Source organism: Harpia harpyja, chromosome 7 (genome assembly GCF_026419915.1).
Source record: "Harpia harpyja isolate bHarHar1 chromosome 7, bHarHar1 primary haplotype, whole genome shotgun sequence".
NCBI classification, from domain to species: Eukaryota; Metazoa; Chordata; class Aves; order Accipitriformes; family Accipitridae; genus Harpia; species Harpia harpyja.
In genome coordinates, this window is record NC_068946.1 from 35,672,099 (window position 1) to 35,685,034 (window position 12,936).

Genomic DNA, 12,936 nt, shown 5'->3' on the forward strand with positions numbered 1-12,936 from the left:
AGCCAGAGTAACGAGAGGATTTGTGTCTTGATGGCTGCCGAATAAGAACTTCATTAAAGTGATGTAGATGAGTTTTAGCTGAGCTGAATTATGCTGACTTGGTGGTTCTTTCCTTGGGATGTCTTATTTAATTTTTAAAATACCTCTTAATTCTTTTGTTACTTATATTATTGGAATTTTCAAAGGCTTTGTTCTGTAAGCAGGCAGAACAGGACATGTCAATATTTGTCTGTGACCACATCCTGCAAATACATGACTAATTAGTCCTGTTGAGACTTTTTTTTTTTAAGATGAGCTCAGAATTTTGTAATGAAATTCATACACTGAGTTAAAAAGCTTTGTGATTTGAGTGAAAACATCATGTGAACAAACAATACATAAAAATAGCTAAGCAAATAGCAATTAAAACATGGACAATAACTTTCAGTCATGAGGTATTGTCGGTGCTGTTTTCAGATGTGCAGAGGGAAAAGCTCTCAATTGTTCTTAAGTCGGCTGGTAAATGAATCCACGTTTGTAGAGCTTGACAACAAAAGGCTTTTTGTTCACAATTTGTATTCATCTAGGACATGCCAATTACCGAGCATAAATAGAACATAGTGTATGAACAGGCTAATATAACATGTTGCTCAATTTGTGACTTACCAGAAATCCATAATTTATATTAAAATATTTAGAATTACAGGTAGAAGCTACTTGTTGGGGGATTTTAGATTTCTGCATGAATGAGCGCGATGTGATTACTTTGAGGAAGCACACACTGCTGTATTTGGTGTGACAGCAAGATGTGCAACCCCGTCAAAACTCTTTCTGAATATTACTTGCAATCATTTCATTAATTTAGTGAGGTAATACTGACTGGGGCAAAGTCAGTGGGTGCTTGATAAAGGAAGCAACAAGACCTTATACTCCCACTGTTTCCAAATAAAGCATACTAAAGAAAATCATTCTAATGCTTTCCCCCAAATTTGTTCAAGTCCACCAAGCTTTGTTATCAGTGTAGTTGTATGACCACATGTGATTTGCATGTCAAGTAAGCATGACTGACTTTCTCTGCTGGGCCATTCAACAGCATGCATCTTCTTACTGTTGGTGTGATACTTGTGCCTCCCATGCTCTTTACAAGAATTAGCATGCTTTTTGTAGGATGTTACCCTAATCACGATGAATGAGCAGGGACATAGGTGAAACTATAAAAGTTTGGCATGTACAATTTTACTTATATTTTTCTGTTCATTGCATAGTGGGAACAAAAACCTGCTTAAACAGGGACTGACCTGGAAGAACAGAAAGAAATAACGTTTGATAAAGCACACACTCCCCACCCCTCTTCGTAATGTTTTAAATTATGTTAACTGTGCAAGTCATGTTCTTGATTAAAACAGACGTGTCCAAAGACAGAAGTGTAAAGGTTCCCAAACTATGAAATGCATTGAGGTGATGGGTGTGACTTGATAAATGAGCACATCATTTTAAGTTGTTGGCTTGGGAATTTTTTGTGGCATATGGAACAGAAACTTTGAGGTTTTTCTCCATTTGAGAAGTGTGCAAGCTGTCTTGCTAGTAGAAGGGCATGCATGTGGGAAAAGCACCGAAAAAGGATAAACAGCAGATTTTAAGTTCTTCGTCAGTGTGGGGTTCTTATGTTGGTCACTGGTTTAAACTCCTGTTATATTAAGACTGTGTTCCTTTTCTGCCCTTTTTCAGGTAGCGGTGCTACAGCAGTTGTCCAGGCAGCGCTATGCAAACCCAGGCAAGAACGTGTAGCAATAAAGAGAATCAACTTAGAAAAATGCCAAACCAGTATGGATGAATTACTTGTAAGTAAATCAGAGGGTAACATATTACATGGAGACTATCTTCTGTTTTGATTTTGGTTTTTGCTTGGTCTAAGAGTGAGGGTAGAATTTTTTGCAGGATAATAGTGAGAAAAGGATTTGAAAATAATCTGAAAGAAGCATGCCCTTCCCCTAAAAATGTATTTTACTAATGTGTATTTTCTAATGCCACAAAAACAAGAAGTGCAAATTTGAATCTTGGGATAACCAGCTGTTGAGAACTGTGGGAAGAACCTTACCCCTTGCTTTCTGGAGACTCGATTTTCAAGAGATTACTGTCTGGTTGTCTGTCTTTTCTTAATACCAAGGAAAGATACATTTTCGTTTGGTTAAACACTGATTAAAAAGAAAAAGGTAAAATTTAGTAGGTCTCCTTAAAATGTCTTAAGCACCAAAACATGGCAAAAACTAGTTGTTGGATCATTTTGTAATGATAACTTTTGAGGGGAGTAGTAGGAATGGCTACGCTGCCATCTACACAAGGAAACTCTTGTTAAAGATAATAACATGCATCTATCTGATAGGCTGTAACAAGCCATTTGAGGAATGCTATTTGTTTGGGTCACTGATTAGAGGAGGAAGGGACCTGTAAGAGGGCCTTTGTAAAAGGGACTGCAAGAGTTTTTCATCTGCACTGGTTATGGCAATCCAGATGAAGTTGCAAAGAACTGTTAAAAACCAAAACCTGTTACTTTCTAATGCTCCTAGTCACGTGCTTATGACTGATGCGTATTTATATATAAGCAGCATAACAAGGGTTGAAGGACACAAAACCATTCTAAAAGTGAGAACGCTCTCTTCTGTTCCACAGGTTATACTACTGCCTAGAGACTGTGGGCTTTTTCTAATGCAGAAATTCCTGCCTCTGAAGGAAATGATCTCCTCAGCAGGGAATTGCCAGTGCAAAAGATATCTTGAATTTGATACAGAGGGTATGGTCCATCCAGTTTCTTCAGATAAAATAGCTTGTTTACAGTGGAGGACCCAAAATGTTCTTCCCCTGGTGATTGATGGCATTTGCCTTCAGTTTATGTAATAGCTTGTATGGGACATTGTTGTGTTTTTTAAAAGAGGATTGTGGAAGTGGAAGTTACCTCTGAGGTAGGGAGACTTCTGTCAACTGAAAACCCCCCAAAATTCTGAACTGTGTTTAGAAAGAGAACAGCCCGAGGTGAGATGTTGTGCATGATGTATTAACATCTACAGTCCATAAAGAACATTTCTATAAAACCAGAAATACTAAATCATTGTAATATAAAATGGTCAAACTTTGATCTTTTTTTATTAGAATTTGAACTAATAATTGGAATTAAGAGTTAAAAAGTTACAACAAATGAAAACAGACAAAACTGCCAAAAATCTGCAAGAGGTATTCAGGTGATCTAGAGAATAGTTACCAGCTTGTACAAAGTTATCTTAGCAAGTGCTTGAGTATCTTTACTGCTGACGTATCTCTGCTGTCTGCCAAATGAGGCAATAGGTCTTGAATTTTTGGTCCCATATTGCTTTCTTTTGGTACAAAGACCACTGTCCATACCATCTTTTTATTTTTTAACATAAGTCAATTTCTGCTTTTCTGTGTTCAGATTTTGTGCTTCTTTTATTTGTTGATCTGTTTTGATCTGAACATAAATTCTGGCTGTCCGAATTCCTGGTTAGGAGGGTAAAAAAAAAAAAAAAAAGGCCATGCATGATTCCTTTTATTTTTATATGTGCATACACACCTGTGCGTGCATACACACATGTAATTTTTTTTTTTTTTTTTCTGTGAGGGGAAGTATACTTACTCTGACTCAGCTGTAATAGATTTTTAAATTTTGTTTAAAAAATAGAGATGTTATTCTGGAAAAAGACATCATTGACCTTCAAAACTTGTTACAACTGTACTAACATTTTTCTTTCAGTTGATAATACTTAAAACGCTCTTGCATTTTGTGTTTTTTAATACCATTTTTGAGTCTGCTCAGTTTTTGGTCACTTATTTTTCTGATCAAACAGTTTCGATTGGCACAGGAATGTTCTAAAACTTCCCTCTGAACATGCTGTTTTGTAAAATCCTGCTGCTGAGTGCTTATGGATGTTGTGCAAAGGCACCCTTCACAAATTCTCAGCTGTGTGGCCTTCAGAGAGCTAGAAAATGCAGCAAGCCTGGTGCCCATGTAAGCAGACTTAGGATTTGGGCCAGTGTCAATTAAAATAGAAAGGCAGTGTAGGAGGGAGTTTAAATAATACTAGGGTTACACAAACTGCCAAACTCCTGAAATTCAATACTCTGTTTCCTGCAGTGTCCTGTGTTCTCACTATTGTAAGCTAAATGTAAATTAACCCCATGAGCCAAGGAAAAAGTTCCTGGCCTTAGTATTGTCCTGACTGGGTATCTTCCCCCATCCCCTTACCTCCAGTTTTTTAAAACAAACAAAAACCTCAACACTACAAACCAAAGAATATTCTATAGAATGTCTTATTTGATTGAATAGATTTTCTAAACTGTTTGCATTTCTGCTCTGGATAGCCCTTCTAGGCAGGCTCTCTGGAGGTGCCCCTCGCATGTTATACCCAGCCCCTCAAACAGCTGTACCCAGGGTGTCTGTGGAGGAGGCCCTGGGGAAGCACCCACAGAGCTGTGGCACCTGCCTGGTCACTGAGAGCTGGACCTGGCCCCGTGGGTGCTGCAGCTGAGCACCAAAAGGAGCTGTCTCGCAGTTGCTTATTAACTGTGTCACCCACCTGACCTTAGGCCGACACACATTTTTGTGCAGCTGCTCAGAGAAACTGCATCAGAAATAACCTGGCCAAAAAGAAGTTAGCTTTTAACCTGGACATATTTCCTGATGTAGTGCACAAACACTTGTGCTAGCACAAGGGAGGGAGAAGCAGAGGGATGAAGGAGAGAACTTAAAATCTAAAGTGTTGTTACAGCTTTGCTGTTGTCGAATGTCTAAAGTGACGTGAATGTGAAGAAGGTTCCGGGGCATTCTCCTGGATGTCCTGCTGCAAGCTTTTCCTCTGACAGTGTATTTTAAGTGAATGCTTTTCTCTCACCTGTGCATATTGTGGGCCTCAGCCAAATAACTGAAGTTTGTGGAGGCTTTCCATTCTGTGTGTGATGGGGGCTCTCCAGAACTGCAAGTCTGAAATTAATACTTTCCTGACTAAAATTCAGTCCCTTATCTCTCATGGGCTGCTTTCTGTTTTTGTTTTTTTTTTTTTTATTTTTGTTTTACAAAGACTCTCTTTGGAAAAAGTCACCAAAGGTGAGACACAAGGTGCCTTTGGCCATGGTTAGTGCAATACCTCAATTTCTGCCAACGAGTTGTTGCGGGCAGACAAAATATTCAAAACACTTTTCAGTTAAAGATAGTGAAGATTACCACAGTCAGTTAGTTACATTTCTGCACTATTAATGTGTGAGTAAAATAGATGAGGTGTATTTTTGCCCAGCAGTGGCAGGTAGACTTTTTGAGCTGTTGTTATATTACCAGCATCGGAAAACAATAAAACGATATAAGAAATGAAATAGTAATCAAGAGTGGGAGAGTTACAGTTAAGATTTAGTATGGATAGCTGAATTAAGAACTTGAGGCAGTAATTTGACTTGTGTTTAAGCTGACATGTCTTCTGGGAAAGGGAAATGTGCCCCACATATTTCTTGTTTTCCACCTAGTGTCTCCCAGGGAGGCGAGGAGCTATTTTGCAAATTGTTCAGTTATTCAGGCTCATTGCATGACTATCCAGGCATTCATCCTTCTGTGGTTTAGGGCTCAGAAGTTGTCTAGGGAGGAGGACTTTTGACAACAGGACTAGCTGAAATGTATGTCAAACTATGGCCTCACTTAATACTCACCAACAGGCATCATGAGATTAAATCACAGTCTTTAATACATATAATTGACTTTTTATTATAAAGTGGCTGTGATCTTGAGTGCATTGCAAATAACAACAATACCCCCCTCCCCTTTCAAACACTTGCTGAATTGAGGTTGAAAGTTGAAAATGGCATCTGTGGCAGCTTTAATCAATCTAAGTGGGACTACCATAGTGCATGCCTTGCACTGATGCTGGTGAGTCAGCATGTAACATGGGTCCACCTGAAAGCAGTTGCTTTTCATGGCAGGAGCGGAGGTGGAAGAGTTTGGGTTTTAGCTGGATTGGCTCCCTGCCTGGCTCACCCTCCAGGAGCATGTCCTTTAGAACCAGGGATGGATCAGGGCTCTGTGGCTGGAGGTGGAGAGGGAGAAGGAATAGGGTTGTGGGAGCTTAAGTTGGTGTGAACCAAACCCTCCAGTACAAAGGAGGCCTAAATGCTCCTATGTAAAGGATTGACAGGATAATGAGAGCTGCCAGAAAGGTGTTACAGAGCAATTATGTGAAAGAGTGAATAGAAAAAGGGCTCTGCTTGAAATAACAGATACAAGACAGTCATTCTTAGTGTGTATAGCTGTGATGTGTCATAGATGGTGTTACTTGGTAGTGCCACATTGTGAATCCATTGGTGACTCTGTGCTCCTCTAAATTGTTTCCTCTGACTTTTGGTCTGTAATATTGCTTTTTCCTCTTCCACTTCTGTTTGATTGCGTGGCTCTGGTGTCTACCTGTCCATCCCACAGTAGGTGAGGAGGTCCTTTGTCCGACAGTTTCCTTCCTCCTTTCCCATCTGCTCCCGTTCTATACTTTTCGTATCTCTTTTGAACAGGAAAGGCAGTAGGTTTTGGTCTTCGCTTGCCTTTTGTTGTCCAGCCTGTACCCACACCTTCAGCTCTTGGAGACTGCTCATTCTTCATTACTCACTCTGAACTGGGACTTTAACAGTAATTTCTTTGCTGCTGTCAGAAGAAAATTGATGTAGTTATGCCTGTATCTCCTGGCCAAACCTCCCTCGTGTTCTTTGCAATAATGTTTTGTCTTGCATGCAGATCTATAGGTAAATTGAAATGTTTTGGTGCCTTGATGCATATTCTGTGCATACTTCAGTTCTGTTATAGTATTTCACTTTGGAAATTAAACTTTCTTTCTATAGAAGCAGAACTGATAGCTGGCTGTGTTATGTTGGGCTTTGTATTTCTTACAGAAAGAAATTCAAGCAATGAGTCAATGCAATCACCCCAATGTGGTGACTTATTATACATCTTTTGTGGTGAAGGATGAACTGTGGCTGGTTATGAAGCTGTTAAGTGGGGGTAAGTTACTGGTTTTACTTGTTTAGCTGCAAAGAAATGGTATGATTTTTTTCTAATGTACCTTCTTTGAGTTAATTGACCTAAACCAAGTAAAAAGGGGGGAGAGAGACTACATAGGATGAACCTTGGGACATAGGTGTGTTATAGCAGGAATGTGCAAGCTTAAAAAGTTTGTATATGTATATTGATAGTACAGGCCAAGAATTACTGAGATAAATTCTGTTGATCTAACTACTGTAATTTTTTATTTTGAATCAGTATATTAAAGTTCTCTGTTAAGGCTGTGTAGGGAAAACTGATGAGAATTAAGTCAGCTCTGTGAGTGTGGCCTTGTTTTGAGTTTCTCTGAATCCACTCTATTTTTGTAAAAATGCATATATTTCTGATTTTATAATGAGTGTTTCTCATTCCTTATTCAAGGAAGATTCTTCCTAGGACAGGCATTATACATGTTGCATCCTTTTTATTGCTTAAACTAACCAAACACTCATTACAGTTTTTATGATGATGGTTAATGGTATAAAAATCTTACTTGGTTCTGGGAGAGGAAAAAGGGGCTGAACTGAATGTGCTTTTAGCTTAGAAAAGCAAGGCTCCAAAATAAGATGTGGTGGTACTGGTTGCTACATGATGTTCTTCAAGATCAGTCTTGATGGCAGCAGACTACTGCACCCTCATGCTGGAAAGCAAGGATGGGAAGTGCTCATGAAATAACACTTGTTAACATCACATTTGGTTGAATTGTTCAGTTCCATCAAAAGCAAGCATAGATGCTGAGAGAAACCAGTGATTCATGACAGGAATTTACTGTGAGCTGTTGAAAAATGCTTGGATAAAAACAAAATTTTGTTATTAAATTCCTTGAAATTTATAATAGCTTAAGTTCAATGTCAAACTGGGTGTCACTAGTAATGTTGTCATCATTTGTTTGCAGAGAATATCTCCTTCCAGTCTTGAAGCTGCATGTTTTACGTGAACCATAATCTAAGCTGGATAGTAAACTAAAACCTTTGCTGTATGTGTCTGTTTAAATGTGGGATATTCCGGAGTTTTCAATAAATGGTAGCTTAGCAAGCTGTTAGTGGATCTTTCTAATGGATCATTAAGTGTTACAGTATTCTTGACAAAAAGACAGCACACAGTGCTGTTTCTCATTTGAACGAGGTAGCAGTGTGCTTTATTCTGAGAGCTAGTTACGTGAGGTCTTTACACATACATGCAAAGATTTTAAATTGCAGTAGCCTAGAAAGAATGAAGAAATGTAACTTTCTCAAGAATCTGATATGATAATGCTGTATATATGCTTTTTTCCTTTCCTGGATCTGCAATATAGGTTCAATGCTTGATATAATAAAGTATATTGTCAACAGAGGAGAGCACAAAAATGGTGTCCTTGAAGAACCCATAATAGCAACAATTCTTAAAGAAGTTTTGGAGGGCTTAGACTATCTACACAGGAATGGGCAAATTCACAGGTAAGAGCATATACACAGTGAAAAGCATTTTCAAAGTTGTGTGTATAGTTCGTTGATACTGGTCAGCTGCAGTTGCTTGGCTAAGCAAATTGTATTGCGTCTTTCGCTTACTGTAAATGCGATCGGTAATTATCAAATGGTAATGCTTGGGCAGATGCTGTAATCTTGACTGCAGTTTGTCACAAATACTCAGTACTTGCCTGGTCTTTATTCTGTCCATCTGTCTTATAGTTAGGATAGGTCTGTGCTGCTCTAAGTATGCCAGAACTGTGGTCTATACGCCTGTGCCTACTGGTACTCCAAATATCTAATCTGAATCTAGTTTATGCGATATGGTCTGTGACTTCGTTATTGTGTTGCACAGTAAACCTGTAATCTTGGGCACTTGGGCACTGCTGTGGAAATGTGAAATTTTTGTATTCCTGGTAATCAGTAATGTCTCTTACAACACTACAGACCTATTTATGACCACACGTGAAGCTGGGATTAATACTATGGAACTGCATCTTGGTGTATACGCATCTAATGATTGTTCTCTTGTATATAATCTCTCTACACTGACTTCCTCAGTGTAAATTGTGCAGGTGCCCCAGGGTGGTCTATATATATCTGCTGTAGCAACCCATAGGTTGCTTCTGCTGTTTGGATGTTGGAAGTGCTGTACTCTGACCTCCCTAATTAATTTTACTGAGGTGAATTTGCCTTTTAAGGAAGGTGCCTACAATAGGCTTTCTGTCTGTTTTAAGCATTAGCCTTTCATAAGGGAATCTTTTAAACAAAAAACAGATTCGCTGCAGATGGAACTCTTGAGAATGGAGGTAGTGCAGATGTAGCACAGTAATTGTTCTTTATGTGTACTTCTTATGTCTCATAAATGAACTGCCTCTGATGTAGATCAAGAACTATTTTCTCCTTTTGCAGAGAGAAAATTGAGATAAATGGAGAAATAAAGAACAATTATCTTGACTTCTGGTCTGGAATGCCAAAGATCTGCCTCAAACCTTAATTCATAGTCTTCTGTTAAGCTGATATTGTTGCAGAAGGAACATTCATTAGATTTTAAGGATAACAGGACCCTTTGAGGTTGGATTTGGGAATTCCCCTTGTCTATTGTTAAAGGACCTTAAAAAACATAAAAAGAGAGATATCTATTTGTTACATCTGAGATTTCTCCTTTTTTGTAACATCTAATTTGTAAACTGTACAGTACTACAGAAGTCCTGTTCAAGACAATACAGTGTGTGTTCCTTTTCCCATGTATGTTGTAGGTGAAAGCCGTGGTAGTTCAGGGAATGCTGTTATTAGGTGGTATTTGCCAGTTTCCAAAATTGTTCAGGGATTTTGTTCTTTTGTTTCGATGCATTCTTGTTTATGTATAAGGAAACAGGTTAAGTTACCTTTCAGTAGCAATGTGTTAATTATTTTCAGTAAATCTTGGAAAGATTTATTTGCTCAAATTCTTAATGTTTATGATGTATTCTGTATGAAAGATTTATCCTGTGCGTTAAAAATGGGATGCACATTTCTATCAAAAAAACCCCAGCCAGAATGGTTTCTTCTTAACATTATGCGTGAATAGTGTGTTAAATGGATATATTTGACTGTTTGCAGTCTTTTAAAATTTAAACATGGATATATTTGACTGTTAAGCACATGCTGAATTTTTGATTCAGTGCCAAGTAACTTTTCATCATGGTACCCTATAGCAAAATATGGTTGCTATTCTTGAGCTTTAATAGCTTCATTGGGTAGAAATCTATAGTATATTTACCTTTCTTGAAGATGGGTCTCTTCTCTGAAGAGATCGAAGAGAAGAAGTTTTTTTCAACTTTACTTTTTCAATAGTGGTGCAGTTGGATGTGACAAAGAATTCTTGCTTTGAAGCTCTGAAAGCTCTCAGTTTGTGACATTATATTTATAAAAGGCAGTAGAACAGACTTTAGATCTAAATATTTTTGTTCTCAAAATCTAGCCCTGAATTCTGCTTGTTTTATGCCAAAGCTTAATTTCAGTCTTTTTATACAAGAGAGAGTGAGTTTGTGAGAGTTTGGGTTGTGCACTCTGTTTTATTGTAAATCAGTTACATTTTATACTTCAGTTCCTGTTTCTGTCTTTTAAATTTTAAAATGCTATCTTGTGAAACTAATTACTATTTATTTATTTATTTACATAAAATGTACACCTATGTACTTTCATACTAACCTCTGTTTGTACATTCTAGAGATCTGAAGGCTGGCAACATTCTTCTGGGTGAAGATGGCTCTGTACAAATAGCAGGTAATGATGGTGGTAGAATAATGGCAAAATAATAGAAAAAGGTAATTGTAGCTGGATTAGGGGCAACAGGTACAAGTTTTTCTGTTGGCTTTTAACTATTCCTTTTGGAGTGCTGTAGCTGCAAGTTACCCAGTTTCAGATTTCGGGATTCTTGGTTAATGATACGTGCTTTAGGAATTATTCAGTATTTTTCTGTATCCCATAAAGTATATAAGGAAACTTTTTAATGTCCTCTCAATGTTTCCTTTTGAATCACCCATGTACCTTAAACGGTTTGCAAACAGTAGCAAGTCATATTTTTGTTCAAGCTTATTTCATTTATTTCTGCAAGTAATTGTAGTAGTTCTTGGGGATTAAAAAATCCGTATGTACTGCCCTTCATGAGGACCTTGACTATAACTTAACAAGTCACTGAGATGCATGAGATGTATCTCACTGAGGATTATTTCTGGCATTTCTGCCATTTGTCTTGCAATAGTATTGGTTGGATAGTTTAGTATTTTAAATATCCTCTGAATGTACCTATATGCTTCTTGAGTGGTAGCTCGCAAGAATCAAATTATTTGGTCTTCGTAAGAGCTTAAGTATTGAACAACACCCCATATCCCATCTCTCAAGTTAGCATTGGATTTCTGGAAAATAGAGCAAGCAGGTGGTGATACCTGCCCCCTCTCCTAGCATACTCCCAGGCCTTTCACAGTTTATAGCTTGTGACCCAGCAATGAAAGCTTTGTCTCTAGTAGCCCTCAATAATAAAAGTGGCTATAGCCAAAAGTTCTTTTTTTGTATAAACAATGCTTTCAAAGTACTGTGTAAATGTGTATTTTGAGGGCTTTAATATACCAATGTCTGAAGTCTATGAAACTGGATGGGAAAAGATTGGCTGGCAGGTGAACCATTTACTAATGTGAGCAGCTTTAAGTCTTCTGTTTTGAGTTCAAGACTTTTAAAGTAGTTAGTAAATTTTACAGACTTGAATTTTAATAAGATACTTAATATTTATTTATTCACTTGATTATACCCTGCAGTTATCTTCACTTTGCATAGCACTTTGGGCAACTGCTGAGATTCTAGGTCTGTGTTGTTCAAGTATTTTTTAGATCTTCTCATACTGTAAAGGAGTAGATGTCCAGATAACCAACTTTAATTAAAAATAATAATAACTAAAAAGTTGAAAGATAAAGTCTTATGAGCCATCTGAAATAAAGCTGTTGACTTTAGATTATTGCTTTCACACATAATGAAATCTATTCTCCCAGTAATCTGATAACATTCAAACAACAGCTTCATTTATCCCTTTCTAATTCAACTTCAGGGCTTGGTTTCTTGACCTTTTCCTCCCTTTTGCTGTAGGCATCTTAATGAGTAAGGCTTTTAACTGTGCTGCTAGGGCATTCAGTGCATGTGGGACTGAGGAAGTTCAGTGGCTGGACAGATATGTGGAATGTGTTTTTCTGTGGTGCCTTATTTCAACACCAGGTTATTTCCGATCTTCAGGTGAAAAGTGTGGCAGTGTCAAACTTGTTTCTTTGTTGGCGTGGGACTGTTCTGTTTGGGACAGCTGAACATTGCACATTAACTGAAAGACAATTTTGAATGTCAAAGAGGCTGAAATTCATCCTTTTTACATCTTTTTGCCTTGACAAAGTAAAATCTCCTTTCAACTTTGGAGAACAGATACCTGATAAATTTTCCTTCTTTTTATTTGCTAGAAGAACTTAGATTCTTTTGACTGCTCATTCTCCTGCACCCCAAACTTCTATAATGAAAAGGTGTATCCAAAGCACACACTGCTAATATATATGAGGTGTAATATTTGAAGATGCAGTTGTCCATTAGCATTTCTGGGTTCTAAGGGGCTATGGCTCACAAATGAAGCTCAGGCCAGTGTTCCTCTGACAAAAGATTTTGTGCAGATATAGAAGAGCATAGACTCTTCAAAGAATTGGGATAGCTCTACAGAGACCCCTGATTATGGACCTTGGAGCTTCTGCATGGAGAATCTGCTCAGTCTTTGGTGGGAAAGAGGAAAATACACATCTTTTTGTTTTGTTTAAATTGGTGAGACTTATTTTTAAAGTACGAAATTCCTCTGTACAGAGCAGAGAACTTTTGACTGATTCACAAATACAATGTTAAATAGTCACTGCAGTTCCTCAGCTCCAATGT

At 37.8% G+C, this 12,936-nt stretch overlaps 1 protein-coding gene across 3 annotated transcripts in view; it reads left to right on the top strand.

The window, feature by feature from the left end:
* STK39 (serine/threonine kinase 39) overlaps positions 1-12,936 on the top strand; it is a 108,175-nt gene that overhangs the window by 22,271 nt on the left and 72,968 nt on the right. Inside the window, exons 2-5 of one of the 3 annotated variants that reach the window (XM_052792944.1) lie at positions 1,708-1,820; positions 6,907-7,015; positions 8,349-8,490; positions 10,712-10,767. In XM_052792944.1, the coding sequence (XP_052648904.1) occupies positions 1,708-1,820; positions 6,907-7,015; positions 8,349-8,490; positions 10,712-10,767 (420 nt within the window). Of the gene's footprint in view, positions 1-1,707; positions 1,821-2,661; positions 2,771-3,862; positions 3,998-6,906; positions 7,016-8,348; positions 8,491-10,711; positions 10,768-12,936 lie in introns of those variants that run through there. The other 2 variants (XM_052792946.1, XM_052792945.1) reach the window with 2 other exon arrangements.